General features: G+C 44.7%; 1 protein-coding gene across 2 annotated transcripts in view; it reads left to right on the forward strand.

Moving 5' to 3' along the window:
* hbs1l (HBS1-like translational GTPase) overlaps positions 1-21,878 on the forward strand; it is a 168,390-nt gene that overhangs the window by 9,443 nt on the left and 137,069 nt on the right. The window contains exons 3-5 of one of the 2 annotated variants that reach the window (XM_084315139.1): positions 629-766; positions 11,325-11,591; positions 12,781-14,689. In XM_084315139.1, coding sequence (XP_084171265.1) covers positions 629-766; positions 11,325-11,591; positions 12,781-14,636 — 2,261 coding nt within the window. In that variant the 3' untranslated portion in view covers positions 14,637-14,689. Of the gene's footprint in view, positions 1-628; positions 767-11,324; positions 11,592-12,780; positions 14,690-21,878 lie in introns of those variants that run through there. The other variant, XM_084315140.1, reaches the window with a different exon arrangement.

Raw genomic sequence — 21,878 nt, forward strand, 5'->3', positions numbered from 1 at the left:
AGTTGTATTTTGTTTGAGGGAAAGAAACCTCCTGTCCTGCTGTAGTTTTTATTTTCACTTTGTACCGCTTGATTGTATTTCATGAAAAAAGTGTTTTTCAGAGATGGAAGTAACGTGAGAAAAGGTTTTGCATTTTTCTATTGCAGTTTTGCACAATAAATGTTCTTAAAATACCTCTGTACTATGTGAAATATGTCCTAGTAATACAAGAGTACAGCAATAGCTGCCATACCAGTGTTTACCCCTTCAGAAGCATTTATATATTTAAGATAAATTAAAATATACCGTGATATATACCGTTATCGTCTATGCTTCAAATTATACCGTGATATACATTTTAAACCATACCGTCCAGCCCTATGTTGTACCTCATTTCGGCATCGTACCTCACTGTTACTCATTTTACTCTGTATTGTATATTGTATGTATATTGAATATTCCTCTTTACTTACTTTTTTACTTACTTTCTTTTTTACTGTATGAAGCACACTAAGGGGCTCATACAGAAACAAGCATTTCATTGTAAAATATCTATTTTATTGTGACAAATAATGATGGATGATAGTAGATGTCTCTTAGCTTGTGATTGGCTGATGGAATAACATTTATCTTGTTCATGTTTCCACAGCGGCACAGTTCATCTACTCCCAGCGGCAGGAGAGGCCAGCAGCGCCCAATGTGGAGCGTGTGGAGGAGGAGGAGGTGGTTGAAGAGGAGATGCCCATGTCGCCCACCATCAGTCACAACCTTCACCCTCTCGATCAAGGTAAATTCACCACCATTGTAGGTTGGGTAATATTAATAATAATACACTTTATTTGTATAGCACCTTTCATACAGAAACTGCAGCTCAAAGTGCTTCACAACAGAAAAAGACAGGCATAAAATGAGCACATAAAGTGCAGACATATAAAATCAGTTTTTTTTATCCACTTTTTCTCCTATTTTTCTATTTTTCTCCCATCCCAATTCCGTGATTCCAATTCTTTCCTCCCCTGTCTTGAACGTTGCTAGACTATGCCTCCCACTGGTCGGCTGTAGTGATAAAATCACAGTTTTTCACGTTAGGATCTAACATCCCAACAGGCCACCTGTTGCATTTATTTAATTTTTTTTTGACTTTATGGTGTTCTTGTTTTGTTCTTGACTTATTGTGATGTTTCTTCTTGACTTGTTTAAAGAAGACGTGTCCCGCCCACGTGTGTTGTCGGGCCTTACAAATAAATTAGATTTGATTCAGTTTTAAATAGACAATAATAAAAAGAGTAAGATAAAATAGACTAGAATTCACATTTGTACCTGTGAAATTGATACCAGTACCCAACGGTACCTTTTTTGGTACTTTACTAAAAATATGATCTACCTACCTCAGTTTGTCCAAACTTCTAATTATTAGTGTGGGTGACCACCCACATTATTGTAATCTATACTATTTATTATTTATTCCGCCGATTTTTCCAGTAACTCCTGCCAGAGCTTTCACACCACACACAAGTGTAAGGTATCAAAACAACCGACTTGGTCCAACTCGCGTTGCTATTACTTTTTGGAAAGTTTCACTGCACCGTTTGGCTACAAATCGACTTTAAACAGGACATTTTGGTCCATAAGGAATGAATGGCAGAACTAGAGTGTAGAAGCTGCATTTTTTTTGTTTTACCATCACCTTTTGTAAATTGCGACAGTGATAACATTTTTGGACGTAGATATAAAAACAACACATCAAAAAGATGACACGACTGTGCCCTCGCTCACAAAAGAAAAATAAATAGAATTGGACATTTCTATCAACTTATGACAATTTCTTTGAAAGTCATGCTCCACATAGACACAAACGGGCTCTCCACTCTAGCTAAAATCAGATTTTCTACCGTTCCTTCCCTTGTTTTCCGATCGCCACCTACCGTGGCATAAGTCTGACATGTGTCATTGCAAAGATGTACAATCGCATGATACTAAACCGGATAAGGAAAGCCATCGACCCCCACCTCAGGGAGAACCAAAATGGTTTCCGAGAGAAGAGGACCACTGTGGCCCAGATCTTGGCCTTGAGAAGAATCATCGAGGAGGTGAAGAAGAACAACCTGACAGCGGTACTGTGCTTTATCGACTTCAAAAAGGCTTTTGACTCGATACACAGAGCCGTGATGATGAGGATACTCAAGGCCTACGGAGTCCCTCCCAATCTACTCCGGGCCATAGGGACCATGCACACGGGTACAAGGTCCAAGGTGGTAACCCCAGACGGCAACAGTGAAGAATTTGACATCCTGGCTGGAGTGATGCAAGGGGACACCCTTGCCCCCTTCCTTTTCGTCATAGTCCTCGACTATGCGCTCAGGAAGGCCATCAATGGACGGGAGCAGGAACTTGGTCTCACAATAACCCCAAGGAGATCGAGACGACACCCCGCCATAGTCCTAACAGACCTTGACTACGCGGACGACATCAGCCTGCTCTCTGACCAGGTGGAGCAGGCACAGGAACTCCTGTGCAGAGTGGAAACGGAGTGCGCCAAGGTTGGCCTTAGGCTAAATGCCAAGACCTTAAAGTGAGGAAGGCACTTGCGTGGAGGGCTCTGAACGGCATGACCAGTGTGTGGAAATCCAACCTCCCCCGTCAAATCAAGCTCAACTTCTTTCATGCAACAGTTGAGTCTGTCCTTTTGTATGGCAGTGAATGCTGGACCTTTAAGCCCACCCTGCAGAAGTCCTTGGATGGGTGCTACACCAGAATGATGCGTGTGGTGCTCAACATCAACAGGGATGAGCATGTCACTAATGCAAACTTGTATGGGGGGGTGCTAAAGGTGAGCGATAAAGTGGCAGTCAGGAGAATGAGGCTGGCAGGTCACTGCCAGAGACACCATGAGATGCCAACCAGCAAACTTGTGCTGTGGGAACCAACACACGGGCATCGATCACGAGGACGTCCCACGTTAACCTACGTGGACGTACTCAGGAGAGATGTGGGAACAGAAAGCACCGGCGAGCTAGCCAGATGCATGGAGGATCGGGATGACTGGAAGCACCGATGGAGGGCCCGTCCGAGGACGACCTAGATAGATAGATAGATAGATAGACACAGGCCACAATTGTCGACGGAATTACACAATATCGCACATAACCCTTCACATGTATCATTTGAACCGTTTGTCCTAGAGACTTGCGGGTTGTGTCATTGTACTCAGTAGGGATATCCTCTTTCATTGGTCTATGTTGACCACGACTCCATGGTTCGGCTCCTCCCCCTTCAGGGGATTACCCCTTGATAATTAGGCCACACCCCCTTTTTGTATCCTTTGAACCGTTTGTCGTAGAGACTTGCAGGTTGTGGCATTGTACTCAGTAGGGATATCCTCTTTCATTGGTCTATGTTGACCACTCCCCCGATCCTTAGGCCACACCCCCTTTTTGTATATTTTGAACCGTTTGTCGTAGAGACTTGCGGGTGTGGCATTGTACTCAGTAGGGATATCCTCTTTAATTGGTCTATGTTGACCACTCCCCTGATCCTTAGGCCACACCCCCTTTTTGTATCTTTTGAACCGTTTGTCATAGAGACTTGCGGGTTGTGCCATTGTACTCAGTAGGGATATCCTCTTTCATTGGTCTATGTTGACCACTCCCCCAATCCTTAGGACGTGCCCCCTTTTTGTATCTTTTTAACAGTTTGTCGTAGAGACTTGTGGGTTGTACCATTGTACTCGGTAGGGATATCCTCTTTCATTGATCCATATTGTCCACATCCTTAGGCCGTGCCCCCTTTTTGTATCTTTTAAACCGTTTGTCATAAAGACAATACAGACCCTCTCCCGTTGGCCGGCGGTGCACAGGCATCGCCCACACTTTCACAATTTCCCCGTGTGGAATTGTCTATTTTGTCTAATTGTCTATTTTTTTTATTACATTTTTTAAATTAAAAACAAAGGTTCGAACGTCTGTTTGAAAAACCCTGACGAAGTTTGAATCACTTTATTCAAATTGAGGATTTAGTTTGAGGATTAAATTTTTTTATATATATATATATATATATATATATATATATATATATATTTTTTTTTTTTTTTAAATAAAAAACTGAGGAACCCTGACTGAGTTTGAATCCCAAAAACAGGCTTCGGGGACAGCCTTACCAAACATTATTTATATTATTCAAATGGAACTCAAACATGTTCTGTCACAGTGATGTCATAATAGAACATTCTAGAACATTTGTGATATCACAGTATGATGTCATAATAGAACATTCTAGACCATTTGTGATGTCACAGTATGATGTCATAATAGGACATTCTAGAACATTTGTCGTCACAGCATGATGTCATAATCAAACATTCTAGAACATTTGTGTATCTATTCAACAATTCTCTCAGAAGATCTCATTCTTCTTCTTCTTGTGAATTTCCGGCAGTCTAGACGCCCTTCGGCGTATTGCTGCCTAACTACACTCTAGTGTACACTCTTCTTCTTCTCGTCTTCAAACTGAATTACTATCGTCTGTCTCCTCCTTCTCTGCTCCTCTTGTCATCCTTTCCGCACTCTTAACTTTCCCATTACGTCTGTCACTCCACAATCTGCTCCATCTCAATCACAATCATCTTTCTCAATCCTCAATCCTATCTCAATCCAGTTCTGTCACAATCCGATGAATCACAATCACCTCAATGTTCCCAGAAGAAGAAGAAGAAGATCTCATTGTGCATCTTGAAACAGTACTGAACAGATGGACTAAACAACATAGATTGAAGCCTGCATTTCTCAACCAAGGTGCCTTGCCTACCGTTTGGCTGTGGAAAGAGACAATACAGAGACAATACAGACCCTCTCCCGTTGGCCGGCGGTGCACAGGCATCACCCACACTTTCACAATTTCCCCGTGCGGAATTGTCTAGTTTACTATTATTTATTTAGAACAATTTGTTAATATATATAATATATAATATTGCAGCGAGCGTTGTCTGCATCTAGCTCTGTAAAGTGTAACCACACTTGTGACCGTTTCCGGCTTGCCATTCCCCCGACTGCTTTGTTGTTGTTGAATCAAGTCAAATCCTAGGTAAGTGTGTATTGTGCGCGTGAGCGTTGACGTGAACGTGTGGCACACTTCATAGGTTTTGTTTAGCGGTAAACGGAATTAAATCTTTTTTTTACATTACCGAAATGTGCCACCGGTGGATCTCGCGTGAATCGGTACTCTGTAGTACCGACGTGATTCGGGCGATACCCTTAACAGTACCGGATTCTTTCGTCGATGATTAATGGAAGCTGATGAAGTTACATCTTCCGCTGAGGAATTCCCACCACTCCCGAGTATCTGATTGGTGCCTTATTTAGCTTCACTATAGGTTAGTGGAAACGCTGGCCACACCCATTAGTCCACTCAAGGTGATGACACGTACATATCATTTTTTAAAAGATCTATGTCTGTAGATGATATTTTGGTATGATAGCCCTTCCGGAGTGGTAGCTTTATCATAATTATCAAGTCATGAAGTATACCCACACCCTCAGGAAATTTCAGATGCTGGTGCATATCCTGCTTTAGACTCGGGTAGAGCAGGGGTTCTCAAGAAACCGGGAAACACATTTGTGTGTATTTGATTTGATTTTATTTTATTAGGGATCCCCATTAGCTGGTGCGATAGCAACCAGCTAGTCTTCCTGGGGTCCACACACAAAAACACATACAAAAACAATCACTATTGCAAAAACAAAACGATTAAAAGTCAGTACACACAATGCATAATGAAACTACTGTAACAATTAAGATAGCTAAAATTACATTAGTGTAAAACAAAAAATTACTTTAGTGTTAAAAACAATTTAAAAACTATTTAAGATTCTTTTAAAAAGTGAATCTACTGTAAATACAGCAGAGGTTCCGAGGCAGGCCATTCCAATGCAGGCTATATATGCATTATTAACAGGTGTTTCAGGTCTAAATGGCTTAGTACTGTTGACATTACACTGCTTGTAGTAGTAAATCAAATAGCATATTTCTTTAAATAAAATTACAGAAAATTATCACTAAAGTGCTATCTGTTGCAGCTGCACTCTTTTCCATAAAAATAGCATATTTGGATAAGTGACCATTTCTCAAAAACTGAAAATCATGTATTTGTTTTTAAATACAGAAAAAGATCACTAAAGTGCTATCTGTTGCAGCTGCACTGTTCTCCATAAAAATAGCATATTTGGATAAGTGTGACCATTTCACAGAAAAGGATCACCAAGTTACCATTTCTCAAAAAATATAAATAAATACAGAAAATAAGCACTCAGTGGACATTTCTAGCTCAATGCGAGGTCTGCTGCTGCTGGCCAATAATACGGTCAATACGTGGGGAGATCTTTGACAAGGCAACACGCATGTCATCCTCAAGGCTCAACTTGGCCCTATATTTTGTTTTCAGAGCTGTCATGGATGAAAAGCCAGCTTCACACAGATATGTAGTGCTGAATGGTATCAACACCTTAACTGCTGCATCATGAGATACCTGGTACTCAGCACCACACTCTGAAACCAGCTCTCCAGGTGGTATCAGATGAGATTTCAATGAGTTCTTCCAAGAGTTTGGATGGAGATGTGTCGGGAAGCTTTGTCTCAATGTTGTCTGTAATTTTTTTTTTAATCCAATGTAATTTGGTGATCTTTTTCTGTGTTTTATTAAATAATGATTTTCAGATTGAGAAATGGTCAAACTTATCCAAATATGGTATTTTCATGGAAAACAGTGCAGCTGCAACAGATAGCACTTTAGTGATAACTTTCTGTAATTCGAAAAGAATTAAAAAAATATATATTAAAAAAGAAAAAAAATCTCAAGGCACCCCTGGCAGCTCTCTGAGGCACCCCTGTTGAGAACCGCTGACGTAGACTCGTAGAGGACATCTGTCAATGTTTCACAATATTGTCTTTGGTATCATTTTAAAGGGACTATGTCATCTTTCATTCAAGCTAAGATGTGAATTTCTCTGACCAATATAGAGGTCACTTTCTACATCCCATGACTGCACTAGTCACTAGGGCCAGGGCCGCCTCAGGGGGTGTGCGAGCAGTGCGGTCGCACAGGGCCTCGCGGGAAGGGGGGCCTTTTTTTTTTTTTTTTTTTTTTTTTTTTTTTTTTTTGTGCGAGGTCCCCCTTCCCGCGAGGCCCTTTTTCATCACAGACCTAAAATCTAGTTTAGCTTATATGCTTATATATTTCACATTAGACACGTTTGTAGAATGTGTCTGACTTGTTCCTGGCTTTGAGGCTCTGCAGGCAGCTCTGAGGCTCTGCAGGCAGCAGAATTGGTTTCAATGAGGGGAGGGGTTACAGGTAAGGTAGCGTCTGTTGAGTTCATTGTGTGCGTCTGTGTGCGTGCCGGGGGGGGGGGGGGGGGCGTAAACCGACTCATTGCCAGACGTGAGCGATTCGACTCACGCTCACGGCAATGAATCGGCTCTTATGAACGAGTCGCTCATGACCGACCCATCACTAGCGTCTGACTATTTCGCGCGTGCAGCATTGGTGGTTATGCCAGACAAGATGAAGAGGACATCGTTCGGCAGATGGACTGAAGATGAAAGTTGTTGCATGTTAGACAGTTCAGTCAGGCTAGCCATCCCGGCTAAAGACAGGGACAGCTAGTTAGCTTTAGCTACGTTATAATATTGAGTGCTAACGTGTGGTTCAGTCGGGATATAGCCATGATGATGTCGGCTAGTAGCTAGCTTAGCTAAAGGCTAACTAGCGTTAGCTAACCTAGAGACAGCGCGTGCAGCATTGTTATGCCAAGATGAAGAGGATGGTCGTTCGGCAGATGAACTTCGTCAACTCCACGCGGTTGTCTCCATCCTCTTGGACGTTTGGTGAGTTTTTAATGCACTCTATTCTATTCCCGCCGTGGATCTCTCTCTCTCTCGCTCTCTCTCTCGCTCTCTCTCTCGCTCTCGCTCTCGCTCTCTCTCTCTCTGGAGCCAAACGGGCCGACTAGCTGTTGTAGTAGTACTAGTAGCTAACGGTGTGTGGCCTGGACTTGTATTGCCTTCTTTTTCCCTTCTCTCTTCGTATGAGAAGAGGAAAACACAGCGGCTGTCTGAAGTGTTGGCCTGTATTGCTTTTCTCACGTTGTACAGTTTTTCAGTGGTAGCCGCATAGCTTGCTTCTGCGTTAGCTAATGGTTAGCGATAGCCGGGTTGAGCTAACTGTTAGCCAGTTAGCTGTTTAGCTATGACGTTAGCTGCCGGCTGCGCTCGGCTGGGAACGTTAGTTTGATGCTATCAGTTAGCCTAGAGTTAGCTGTTAGCTTGTGCTACGACCATTGACATTAGCCGTGAGAATAGCAGGGGGCCCTGGCACTCTGACTACGACATCATCTTTGACAGGAGATGTAGTCGGGCCTGCACCATGACAAGGCTCCGACCATAGCTTCTTTTTGTCCCGCCAGCGAGAGGCCTTTCGTCAACGTAGAGACCTGTGTTGCGGCCTTTCGCCCTGCGTTCCTTGGTGCAGGTAAGATGTCCATTGGATGTCCACCCACTCTTCCTTCCTTCCCCTCCAGAATGTTTTGTTAATAACGATGTTTTTTTCCAGGCAAAACATATGTTACTTCACAACATTTGGAGATACGACATGTGCTGTGTGTGAATTGTCTTGGTCGTTTGTGTAGCTTGGGTAGCGTTGGCCAAAGCTGTGTGTGGCCTGGTGTCAGTACCTGGCAACTCTATTTGCAGTTAGCCTATTTAGCTGATGTCGGCCCTTGGCTCCTTGCTACTTTGTTTTCTCTGGTATAGACCCTCTTCTCTTTGGATTTAAGTGTTGATCTTTGTCCTTTTGGATCTATGTATATTCATGTTGCCTTTGTGAAGTCTTTTCCTTCTGTTTTGTTCTTCCATTAAAAGTTGAATATCCTTTAGGGGCTCATTTTTGCTTATCTCTCTCATACATGCTCTCTCTCTAACACACACACACACGACAAACACACATGCTCTCTCTTTCTAACACACACAGTCTGCCTATGGCGGCCTTTCTCGATGGCTAGGCTGTGCTCGCTGAGTCTGTACCTAGTCAAGGATCTTCAGTCACAGTGCTCGGGTATTCTGCCACTGTGTACTCTGTTTAGGGCCAAATAGCATTTCAATTTCTTTCCAATGTCTCTCTCTCTCTCTCTCTCTCTCTCTCTCTCTGTACACTGTATATTGACTGTAGAACGGGAGCTCTCTCTCTCGCTCTCTCTTGCTATATGTTGACTGTATCATGCCCAGCCTCGGGCAGCGCTATTATTTAAGAATATGTTGACTGTATGAAAAAAAAAAAATATATATCGCGTTTAAATCTCTCACAGGGCCTCGCATTTCTCCCAGGCGGCCCTGACTAGGGCAGTCATGGGATGTGAGTCAGGAGCTCTTCCAGATAATTGAGGAGTTTCCATGTCTCATGGAAATTGCCAGCTGGCAAAATATTTCAAAATGTTCAGTTGCTATTACATGAACTTACTGTATCTGTGTTTCATTACACATATGAGTGCATGCTTACCAACTGTTCGCCTTATTGCAACACTACTATCACCGACATCTAAGAAGGGAGATCTCCCCTTGAATGGCCTTTCTAAGGTTTCTCTCTTCCACTTTGCCTGTGGTGCATTTCTTTTCCTATTGCTAGTTTTTTTTTACCTTCGCGTAGTGTTGCATTCATTTATTTAAAATGTTTTGGACTTTATGGTGTTTTTGTTTTGTTCTTGATTTATTGTGATGTTTCTTCTTGACTTGTTTAAAGAAGATGTGTCCGGCCCATGGGGACATTAACGTGTGTTGTCGGGCCTTACAAATTTTTTTATTTGATTTATAATTACACTGTAGCACTCAACACATGCTTATTATTACACTGTAGCACTCAACACTTTGATGAACATTGTTTCTCAGTTTATAGATTTGTGCCCTTCCTGATGACTTGCAGAACTTGTAAGTCGATTTGGATAAAAGCGTCAGCTAAAGGACTAAATGTAAATGTTATAAAATGGACTGGCATGCACAGGTATGTGCAAGTTACAGACATGCAGCAACCAACAACTGCAGGATGATCCAGAACCTGGCTTCGAACTCGAGGAGTCAGGATGAGAGAGACGACCAGTTTGAGTGACATTATGGGGTGATTCTGGACTAGGTTACCCATCTCAACTCTATCTTAAAGTACACACAGATCGTGATAGCCCCCCCCCCCCCCCCCCAGGGTACAAGATTAGGCAGGATATTAACTTTTTATCCACCGGACCACTGTCTGTGGGCAATTTCAAAATTCACTAGCTATGTTCAATATTTTACCAGCCAATTATATATTTTTGAATGGAATAGAACCCCCATTAGGAGGTTAGTCACCTGATGGATGAGCCACATACCAGCTGGTGTTGGATTTCCTACCCTGATATTAGGACCACATACAGATTAGAGCTGGGAGGTATACCCAATATGAAGGTATGCCGTTATGGATCAATGCAAAGTTATGAATTTTTACTATACCACTGTCCACGACATATATATAATATATATATATATATATATATGTCAGGGTATCTCAGGGTAATTTCAATAACGATTTTGGCTTCCCACGATCATGAAAACAAGATAATCGAGATAAATATTATTGTCTCAAATGCTGTGTTGCTCTCATTTTGTTTTGTCTTGTAAATGCAGCGCACCCTTATTTCATAGAGGTGCACTCTGCCCCACCCGCCAAGCCCAAACAGTAGTTTCAGTAACTTGTAGAAGATGAAAGAAAGGCAGCCTTTGGTCGAGAAGAAAGGCAAATCAAATTTAGTCGTTGTCAAATCTAATCGGGGAGTAATCGTGTATTAATAATTGTTGTATTATTTGCTGTAACTATATTTATTGTAGGGCAAATATAACCGAGAGGGCATACATACAAGGGCTCCAGACAAATCTTTTTCACCACCGTCCCGAAATACAAATTTAACCGTCCCAAAGTGAATGTAAACCGTCCCAAAAATCTAAATGTGGTATCTTTACTTTGTTTTTTCCCGTCTATAGTTGTTATTGCCATAAAAACACCATTCAAATGATTAGGAAATAAGTAATTGTATTTTATTTGAAATAATTATTTATTTTAACAATAGGCACATTAGATCAACAGGTAACAACCAAAGCAATAACAATATTGAAACACCTTTCTTATTTTATTGTCATAGTAATAGTGTGTGTGTGTGTGTGTGTGTGTGTGTGAGAGAGAGAGTGATGAATGAGCGAGAGTGTAGAGAAGGACCTTGTTTGTAGATGAGCCGTCCTTGAGTCTGATCTTGGGGGGTATGTGTTGTTCTCTGTAGCCAAGCTGTACTCCTGTCTGGACCAGATGCGGGCCGTGCTAGGCGACTCGTTACCGGACTCCGTTCTGACCCAGGCGGCCACGGGCTGCGGCTTCGACCCCCAGAGGGCGCTGGATGCGGTCCTGTCCGATGAGACCACGCCGGTCCAACCCATCGGCACCATCAATCAGGACCCGGCACCGCTGCCGCAGAGAGTCAAGCCGGAGAGAGGCCCGCCGGCTCCGAGAGCTGCTCAAGAGGCCTCGGGCGCCCAGCGGCCAGAGAAAGGTACGCCGGGAGCAGGAAAGATGTGACTGATCCACCGCTCGGGAGTAGGGAGGGATGCACCTGGTCTGACTTTTTCAGTCCCGATACCGATAACCTGGGCTTTGGGTATCGGCCGATACCGAGTACCGATCCGATACCCATTGCCTCACTGTGTGGAAGAGACTGGGATCATTCATTCAGGCTGGACTTAAAACATTACTTTCCTAACTTAGTGAAACAAAATGTAACAAATTAACACATAGATATATAGATGTACTAAATTGTTATTTATTATTATATTTATTATTATATTATATATAAAAAAAATACGATATATATATATTTTTTTTTCGATTCCCAATCCAGCTATTTTAGTCATATCGGGGCCGATATCCGATATCAATATCTGATTGGTGCATCCCTACTCAGGAGTAGTCAGCCAGGCCCGTTCCAAGAGTCTCTGTGTTAGAAGATGATGTTTATCAGGCTATTGCTATATTTCACTATAAAATACAGGGGCTAGTTGGCTATGAATTGTTGGCTAATTGGTCATGTTGAATAGGGAATTTTGATATTTCTTTAGCTATTGCAACAGCTACTTGATAAATTAAAAGACCAAGCATAGATGTGATGTTTTATACGTTGATTTTACCATCACTGAAATTGAGTAAAAAATTAAAATCTCAATTATTTGACAATTTCCAAGGTAATCTCGATACAGATCTTGTTTTCAACGAGAACGAGGGGCATCTCTCCCCCTCTCTTGTGATGCCAACATGCGCCCTGTTTACATGGTAACTTTAGTGAAATTGGGCACTTGTATTATTATTTTCTTTGACATGAGAAATAACATTTTCTAACTCTGAAAATGGAATTACATAACCTTTTTAACACATACAAACAAGGGAATGGAATTTTGGATCAAGAATTTTGGAATTTTGAATGGCTATATTTCGCTACCAATGTCCATAAAGGTCTCTATTTGACCCCATTCAACTTCTGGTGGTTAGCGAGGGTACTAATGAATTAGCCTGGTAGCAAAATGAGTGGTTCTAGCTACATTTAAATTCCCTGTATACAAATTAACAAATTGCCTTTTGTCTTCCTCCTCCCCTTTCTGGTGTCATCTTCCACCTGCTGTCCCGCCTCCCCGTCGCCTGTGGTCCTCCTCTCTCTCCTCGCTCACTGCTATTGGCTTTCGTAAGGTAAGGAGCCTGCCTGTCCACCTCTCGCACAGACACTACTACACCCGACACACACGCACCTCAGACTGCCGAGCGGGCACACACACAACCCTGTATACCAAGCGGACCCTTTAAGCTAGGCGAACTCCTAGTGCAACCCAAGCCCGGGTCGGTCGCTTGCGGTGTTAAAAGCTCTGATCAGAATTTCACCGGCCAAGGTATTTTGTCTTTGAACGTTGGTTGTTCAAAGTCTACACTGACGGCTGCTGGGTCGGACGGTAGCGGCGGTACCAGCCTGGCTCTGCTCATGTCTGAGCATGGGCAGAGGAGTCGGTGGGCAGGACACGTTGGCACAGGGTGGGGCTTAGGTGTGTCGTCATTGGGTGCTCTCCCTGTAGGTCCAAGTCCTTCTCTTTCCTCTAGCCCTCAGTCTGGTCTGTCATTGGGAAGTTTGGCATCTTTGTGTATTTCATCTGCACCTCTTGGCTCCACCCCTCGTGCCCCTCCTCCCTCTTTCCTGGCTGGCTCATTGGGCAACCCTAGAGTGATGGATCCGGGCTCCACTATGGCTCCTCCTCCTGGTTTCAGAAAGCTCGGCTCCGCCCTCCAGAGCAGTCGTCCAATAGAAATAGTGGCCGGGGGAAGATCCACAGTGGCTGATTCCACCAAGGGAAGCCCCTCATTGGCTGATCTAATTCAGGAACACTCAAGCCGCAGCCCACAGTTCTACAGTTCTTCTCTGCCCGGTCCCCATAGCAACGCAATATCCCAAACGCTACACAATACGCCTGCTCCAATGCACGGGCTGCTGTCCTTATCTCAGCTTGTGTCCCAGCACCAGAACAAACACCCACCCACTGTGGCACCGGTACACGCAGTGCACCCCTTCTCCAGACCGTCCACCGCGGGACCGCCGGGCCTAGGGGGAGGGCTCTCGCTGTCTCAGCTGGGACCGCCGGGCCTAGGGGGAGGGCTCTCGCTGTCTCAGCTGGGACCGCCGGGCCTAGGGGGAGGGCTCTCGCTGTCTCAGCTGGCTTCGCAGCACCCAGTCAGCCGTCCATCACCGCTCCCTCAGCCTCTGGACATTGGAACACCAGCAGCACAAACCCTTCAACAACAGCAAACCGGACCTACTGGCGTTTCAGAGGCACTCTCTCTGTCTCCACTGGTCTCTGAACACCTGACCAAACCCACGCAGGACGTCTCGGAGTGCTCCCTCACCTCCCTCACCTGCCTCCCCTCCCTCCCCTCCCTCACCTCCCTCCCCTCCCTCACCTCCCTCACCTCCCTCACCTGCCTCCCCTCCCTCCCCTCCCTCCCCTCCCTCCCCTCCCTCCCCTCCCTCACCTCCCTCCTGTCCTCAGGAGCGTCTGAAGGGGTGGAGTGCTCCCTCCCCTCCCTCCTGTCCTCAGGAGCGTCTGAAGGGGGGGTCGGGGTGGTGTCGCCATGCAGCATCAAGAAGCACGTGGTCCAAGATAAACTCCACCCCAAACGTCCCAGGCTGGGTCAGACCATCGACTTGAGCGCGCTCATGGCCCAGTCGCCTGAAGTGTCCACTCGGTGTTATGACGACGACCTCCCCCCGCCGTCACCGGTTGCCATGGGGACGGGCTCTGACGTGTTCGCCCGTCCGTCGGTCTTCGCCGTGACTCTAGCGCTCCGCGCCCCCAGCAGGGAGAAGAGGAGGACGATGAAGGCCAGAGCGGGAGGTGAAAGGTCACCGAACGGCCACCGGGCCTTTCTGTACAGCTCACCGACCCAGCTGGTCAAGACGACCCGAGAGCAGCCGCCCCCGCCCCCGCCAATCGTGCCCTTCCGATTTGACACGCCCTCACCCGACGACGTTGTGCGAGCCAATCAGAAGAAGGCTTTCACCAGGTAGAGAAGCGGATGGATATCAGATTAGAGAAGCTGGTGTGAATAGAATTAGTGAGAAGAACGTCTAATGATGTCTCGATGGCTACTGCCCATTCTGTACTTAACCCCTTCACTACCACACTACAGAAGGTTAACCCTTTCACTACCACACTACTAGACGGTTGACCTAGTGTGGTAGTGAAAGGGTTAACCCTTTGTCGTGTGGCAGTGAAAGGGTTAACCTTCCGTAGTGTCGCAGTGAAAGGGTCAACCATTTGGTAGTGTGGTAGTGAAAGGGTTACGATTTTTGGACATTAGTTTGTTATGAAGTACATGGTGTGTGAACCTGCCAGTACATGGTGTGTGAACCTGCCAGTACATGGTGTGTGAACCTGCCAGTACATGGTGTGTGAACCTGCCAGTACATGGTGTGTGAACCTGCCAGTACATGGTGTGTGAACCTGCCAGTACATGGTGTGTGAACCTGCCAGTAGTGTAGTGGATGCAAAGCTATTAGGTTAACCCTTTGGTAGAGTGGTAGTGAAAGGGTTAATGTCCCACGGTCGGGAGTTCTGGGCAGGTTTCCAAAAGCGAACCGGAACGCAAAACGGGGTATTGAAACCAAAACGTTTTTTTAATCCAAACCACAACAACATACAGGCAACAAACAGGGTTACCTATTTCTAACACACAACCATCGTCCTCCAGCACTTTGCATTCAGTTATCACTTTTCCACAATTTCTTTTCCATGGAAAAAAGCCAGTCTCACGGGTAACGTGGCCTGTCGGCTGTTTGAACCCTTTCACTGCCACACTACAGAAGGTTAACCCTTTACTATCACACTACCGACGGTTACCCATCGGTAGTGTGATAGTAAAGGGTTAACCTGCTGTCGTGTGGCAGTGAAGGGGTTAAGTGCTGAAGAGCGGTGGACACTGATTACCCTTTGCCTGCATGCAGGGGGCGAAATTAAAGCCCGCCGCCCGCCAGGGGCGCTCAGTTTTTACCTTTGGCGCTTGCCACTGAGAGCCCTGCCCGCCGGGTCTCATTTCCGGCCCAAGCGCAGCTAGAGTCATAATATCGATGGCTCCGGCAGTTAGCAGCATTCGGTTCGTATGATATTCTTATTTTGAAAAAAAACGTGGCAACGAGTCATATCCGCCCAGCCGGGCCAGCCCTGCAGCGAGATACTATTGGCTTCTGCTCGTATCAACACAGAGCGGCCCGCAGCTCTAGTGCCACTGCTAACGTTAAGCTCTCAGAATGGTAGCAACTCGCCCGCAGCATCTAGTGCTAACGTTAAGCTCTCAGAATGGTAGCAGCTCGCCCGCAGCTCTAGTGCTAACGTTAAGCTCTCAGAATGGTAGCAGCTCGCCCGCAGCTCTAGTGCTAACGTTAAGCTCTCAGAATGGTAGCAGCTCGCCCGCAGCATCTAGTGCTAACGTTAAGCTCTCAGAATGGTAGCAGTCTGCTCTAGTCTAGATCGGACCTCCATGAGCTGCCATAATACCTCCGTTCCCTCGTTAGCTAGCTTGCGTTAGCTAGCTCACTTAGATCGATCTGTCCCAGTAAACACATTGACTGCTAATTCGACAGGTCTTAACGGTTTAATTTTATTCAGCAACATTGCGTACACAAACTTATTGTTACCAAGAAGCATTACACTCAGGGACCGAAATTAGAGGGCGCCACCCGCCATTTGCGCTCAGTTTTTACGTTTGGCGCCTCCCACTGAGACGTCTGAGCGTCGTGTGGCGCTCAATCAAATAGTCATGATGTGAAAACCGAAAATCATGATCAAATTCTTTAGCGGAGTTCTCACTCGCTGTCTCAGCAGACATGAAGCGCTCGCACTGCTGCTGCTACCCCCTCCCCACCTGTTTCTGTATGCTGCATGTAAACAGAGGCTATTGCCTCCGAGTCACCGTGACGTTAGTTAGCACTTAGCACTGCTGCTCCTACCCCTGTATGCCTGCATGTAAACAGAGGCTATTGCCTCACTGTGACGTTAGTCTAGTCAGTGTGGGACCTTCGTGAGATAACGTTAGCTACCGTTACAAAATGACCCAGTCAACTATTCACTTAGTTTAATACACAAGGCATTGTGTAACGTTATCCAGCCGGCTAGCTACGGATAGCTCCCGACATCAACAAATCCTCCAGCAATAGTCCAGTGCATAATACCTCCGTTGGCTAGGTAACTAGTCACTACGAAATGTCGCAGTAAACTAAATGGTTCACTGAGGCGTTGTCCCAACGCCATCCAGCTGTAGCTACAGATAGCTCTTGGCATCAATGTCCTACAACATGCGTATTCGAGTCCCTGGTTTACATCGCATGAGTGAGGGCTGCTGACTAGGGTCCAGGTGCAGCGCCGGAGAATTATTTTGCATGCTGAATGTAGCGTTTAGGGTCCAGCTGCACCCCCGGAGAATCCTTGCTGGAGCTGGAGGCCACTCGAGTATACACACAGACAGTGGAGCTGTTTGCAGACAGCGAGGTGGCGATGTCTCGCAGATAACACAACCACAAGTATGATTATATAATATATATATTTTATTAAAAAAAAATCTATATAAAATAATAATAAAAAATAAATGTATCAAAAAAAAGTTGGCGGTACCCGCCACTGGCCGGTGAGTCAAAAAGTTAATTTCGCTCCCTGATTACACTAACGCTTTCTTTTGATGAAATGAATGGACAAGAGAGCCGTACGTCGGCCATCTAATGAAGTTAGATTGGACACGTTTTAATATATACACTTTGACTGCTGAATTGACACGTTTAACTTATTCATTCTTTAATTCAGCAACATTCATTCATGCAGTCTGTAGACATACTGTAGGACGTTGTAGCATCCTATGAATGAAGTCACCAGCTGTAATGGAACTGAATGGAACTCGAGCTTAGTCCAGCGCGGAGCTCCTCCAATGAATGAACAAAAAGCCGGCGCGTCGGGCAGTTGTCACCAGCTGTATGAGAGCGCCCCCGCTGGTCATTGTTAACATTAACCTCGCAAAACGGCGTCATAACGGCCGGCAAACAGCTGTTCCATGACTAATTCTGGCTGGATCTGTAAATTGTCTTAACGTTATCTACCGGGCTAGCAGTAGCTACAGATAGCTCCTGATATCAATGTCTTATAACATTGATTGAATGCGTATTCTAGCTGAGGGCATGTTGAATGTGATTTGACAAAATAACCGTAACGTTAAAAATAGGGTCCAGCTGCATCGCCGGAGAATCCTTGCATGCTGAATGTAGGGTCTAGCTGAATATAGGGTCTAGCTGCAGGGCCGGATAATCCTTGCTGGAGCTGGAGGCTACTCAAGTATACACACAGACAGTGGAGCTGTTTGCAGATAGCAAGCATTTTGACTTATTGCGTGGTGGCGATGCCTCGCAGATAATACAACTACAAGTATGATTATATAATATATATTTTATTTAAAAAAATTTTTTATATAAAATATATATATATATTTTTTTTTAATCAAAAAAATTTTGGCAGGTAAGAAATATGCTTGGCGGGTAGACTCTTCCCATCTACCCGCCACTGGCCGGTGAGTCAAAAAGTTAATTTCGCTTCCTGCCTGCATGTTGTGGGTTTAGTGAGCCCGTTTCTGCCCTTTGCTGCTGCCAGTCTAAAGCTTCCCGGTTTGCTCAGAACCCGTCCAGAACTCCAACCACGGGTCCCTTAAGTCAACCGGAGGAGTAGTGCTTTATGAGCAGGTGCTGACCAGCAAGTGTATTGTTGTCGCTACTGTGGAATCCAAACAGTGATGCACAAGGGATGCAATTATGAGCACGAGAGATGTACTGTAGTCATTCTGGGCAGCTTGAAAATGATCAACAGTGACTTTTTTAAAATCAAATATTTTAAAGAACCTCTAATGGAGACTTGGCTTTATATCCTCTTGCTATAGGTTAACATTTATTTTGTAAATTTTAAGATTTGAATCTATTTTTGTATACTTTTTATATTGAACCTTTTTGTATAAACATAATGTAGAGTGTTCTTATCCAGGAAAATAATTAAAAAAAATAGCTTTTCTCTGTTGAGATTTTTTTTTTATAGCTCAACAAAAATGTTGTTTTTTCTTTTTAAACGAACCTATAATGTACAGTTGTTGTTTGAAATTATTTCTGAAATAAAGATGACCTCATTTATGTCTTCTGAAAACGCCTCTGGTCTGGGCGTGCCTCCCTGGGTGTTTGTGTGCATGCGCGCATATCTGAGTGCAAGTGAACATCTAGTTCTTTGTTTAAATGATTTGTTTATACTTAATTAACCCTTTCACTGCCACGCGACAGAAGGTTAGCCCTTTACTATCACACAACCGACGGCAATGCTCCATCATTGATGCGGAGCTAATGATGCTAATGATGGAGCATCGCCGTCGGTTGTGTGATAGTAAAGGGTTAACCGGCTGTCGTGCGGCAGTGAAAGGGTTAAGGGTTGAATAAAAAAGAAAACAAATGTATACAAGATGCATAAAAGGGCTGCCTATTCCCATTGTGGATAATGAAAGGTCGGTCAGACTACCGTAATTGGCATTGACCATATTCACACAGTGGCCATTTTGCTCTCATGTCATGCTCAGGCTGGGTTCCTGTCCACCCCGTCCAAATCTAGTTGTAGTTCTTTGGTTTGTCAGGTTTGTATGATCCCTGAGCGCAGTGCAGTATTTGAGATTTGGGGGAAACCTTGAATCATGTATCTGGTGCAGTAGTCTTTTTTTTTTTAAGGTTAGGCCTAAGTCACTTTGGGACAGCTCTCCACCTTCTAATGAGTCATTTTTCTTGGCCTGAAATGGGAATTGTGACCGTCTAGAAAGGAATGTTGGAAGAATGAGGGGAGAATTTACTGAGAAATAATTACCTCAAGTAACTTTAAAAATAATCGAATCTTTAAGTGACCGTGGCAGTTTTAATGCCATGCTCCACAGGAACATTTTTGGTAAAAACAAGTGAAAGATAACGGCTGATGTATGGAGTTCCCTTTAAAGGTTAGGACAGCCGAAACCCGTCGACTAAAGAGACGCACTTCTTCAATCAATATCTTAAAAAAAAAAAAAAAAACGAACCTTTACTAACCTACACTGTAGCGCTCAACACTTTGATACATCTTGATATTTGTCTAGTCTAGTGTGTTCATTAGATGGGTGAAATCCTCTTTCAGTGCCTCTGTGCCTGTTTTCGTAGGCAGTTAGCCTCTGGTATGCGTGCCATTAGCCACGCTTCTAGGCCTCTTTTCTTTTGGAAAGAATGATTTTTTTTTTTTTTTTTTTATTATATTCGACTAAGAGGTTGGCCAGTCGACTACGGCTCCTTTAAACCGATTAGTCGACTAATCGATTCATAGGGGTCAGCCCTAGGACATACATGACATACAGGAATATAGTAATGTTACATTTGTGACATATACCGTATATAGCCTAGTACTATTCTTACTATATTAAACTTTCGATTCATCTTTTGTGGTGTTATTCACACACGGAACTATGTGTTGGGCAGGGTTCGAAATTAACGGGGGCTTGGGGCATAATGCCCTTGAAAATGGACAAAATGCCCTCGAAAATCAGTTAAGGGGGGCACTTAATGCCCCCGACCAGTGGCGGAACTTTGTTCCTAGCGGTGGGGGGGGGGGGACATATTAGGGGGCGTGGCGCCCCCCCTTCCCAATTTTTTTTTTTAATACCAGGTGTGCAATACGCATTTTCCCAGGCGGTGGCGCCTCTTGTAAGAAGTGGTCATCGTGGAGCCAGGGCTTGTCCAGCTGCACGTCCGCTAATTTAATATAATGATACTAGTGATTTTTTTTTAACTCTGTCAAAATAAACGAGCTGCATAGGCATAATAAACTGTAAGCGACATATACATGTTTGCACTGTCTTTTTTCTATTATAAAGTGCCTCTCGAGACTCGGGTCCATAACACATAACAGATCAGTCATTTGATTGTAATGCAGGTGCTCGCATTATAAATCGAATGTATGCGAGACAAACAATGTAATCGTTTTGATGCATACATCTCTGCCCAGCCTACCCCACCTGTTGCTGTTGCGCCCCCGCACAGAGAGACCCATATCCCCGCACCAGAACGCTACGACGGGGACGTCTCTAAATGTCATGCCTTTATTTTTCAATATTCACTAGTATTCGGACAACAGCCGCACACTTAAAGTGATACATCTAAAATCGCTTACCTTACCTGTCGGTGGTCCAGGACTCCTGCGTTAGAATGGGCGACAGGCAGCTCTCCACTTCCCTCTGCAATTCGTTCCCTGCATACATCGCAAAAGGTATTCGACCACCCTCCCGGGGGCTCGGATAGTTCTTGTAACTGCCTCCGTGTTCAAGTTTAAGTTAAGTATGATGTCATAGACTATGTCAAATGTCATGACTCATAGTAGAATCGGCTGGCTTGTTCGCCATCCGCCAGGGAAACCGCAGATATATTCCTTTACTGCGAATTGAGAGCGTCCCAAAAATGATTCCAGGCCGCTATTTGTTTACCAACGGATTTCCAGTTCCGCGTTGACGCTTCCAGGCCGCGTCTATTCGAATCCCAACTGGTTCATGCGTCGGCTACACGCTGCTTTAATAACACTGCATTATCGAGACAGCGCCCCTATGACTTTGAGGATCTGGCAATGAATTCAAAGAGTAGGGTAAATCTGCAGTGTCGGCACTGTGTAGTAGCGAGTCACAGTGCTGGCCGCCAGGCCGCGCAGTTGCAGCGGTTTGGGGGTAAAAACATGGGGGGGACAAATACTGCATTCTGAAGTCATGCGGGGGACATTTTCCGGGGACCCCCCCGCAAGTTACGCCCCTGCCCCCGACAGTTTACTAATTATATATGTATATATTTATCCGGTAATGGAGCGTCTGTGTATCGTACGGTTCAGATGACGCGCAAATAAAAAAATGCATTTGGCGGAGCCGGTGTTCTGCACTGGCTGCAGGCAGCAGCAGCACTGCAGCCCAATAGGGTCCAGCTGCAGCCAGGTGCTAGTCAGTTTGTGTAAAAATGGCACGCACAATATAAATCAATCTTCATTACGACTTTAAAAACATAGCCATTAACATTACATAGGCATACACACATCTTGCCATAGCGTTAGCAGTTTGTACAAAACAACGCACGTTTTAACTATGGTAGCCCGACGCAGCCCGCAAGCTAATACTGTACAGTCAATGAAATGTCACCATAGCTACTACTAGCTACTGTAGCAGAGGAGGAAATGGGAGTCTGAGAGGCGGG

This window comes from Notolepis coatsorum (assembly GCF_963971535.1).
Source record: "Notolepis coatsorum genome assembly, chromosome: 5".
Classification (NCBI taxonomy): domain Eukaryota; kingdom Metazoa; phylum Chordata; class Actinopteri; order Aulopiformes; family Paralepididae; genus Notolepis; species Notolepis coatsorum.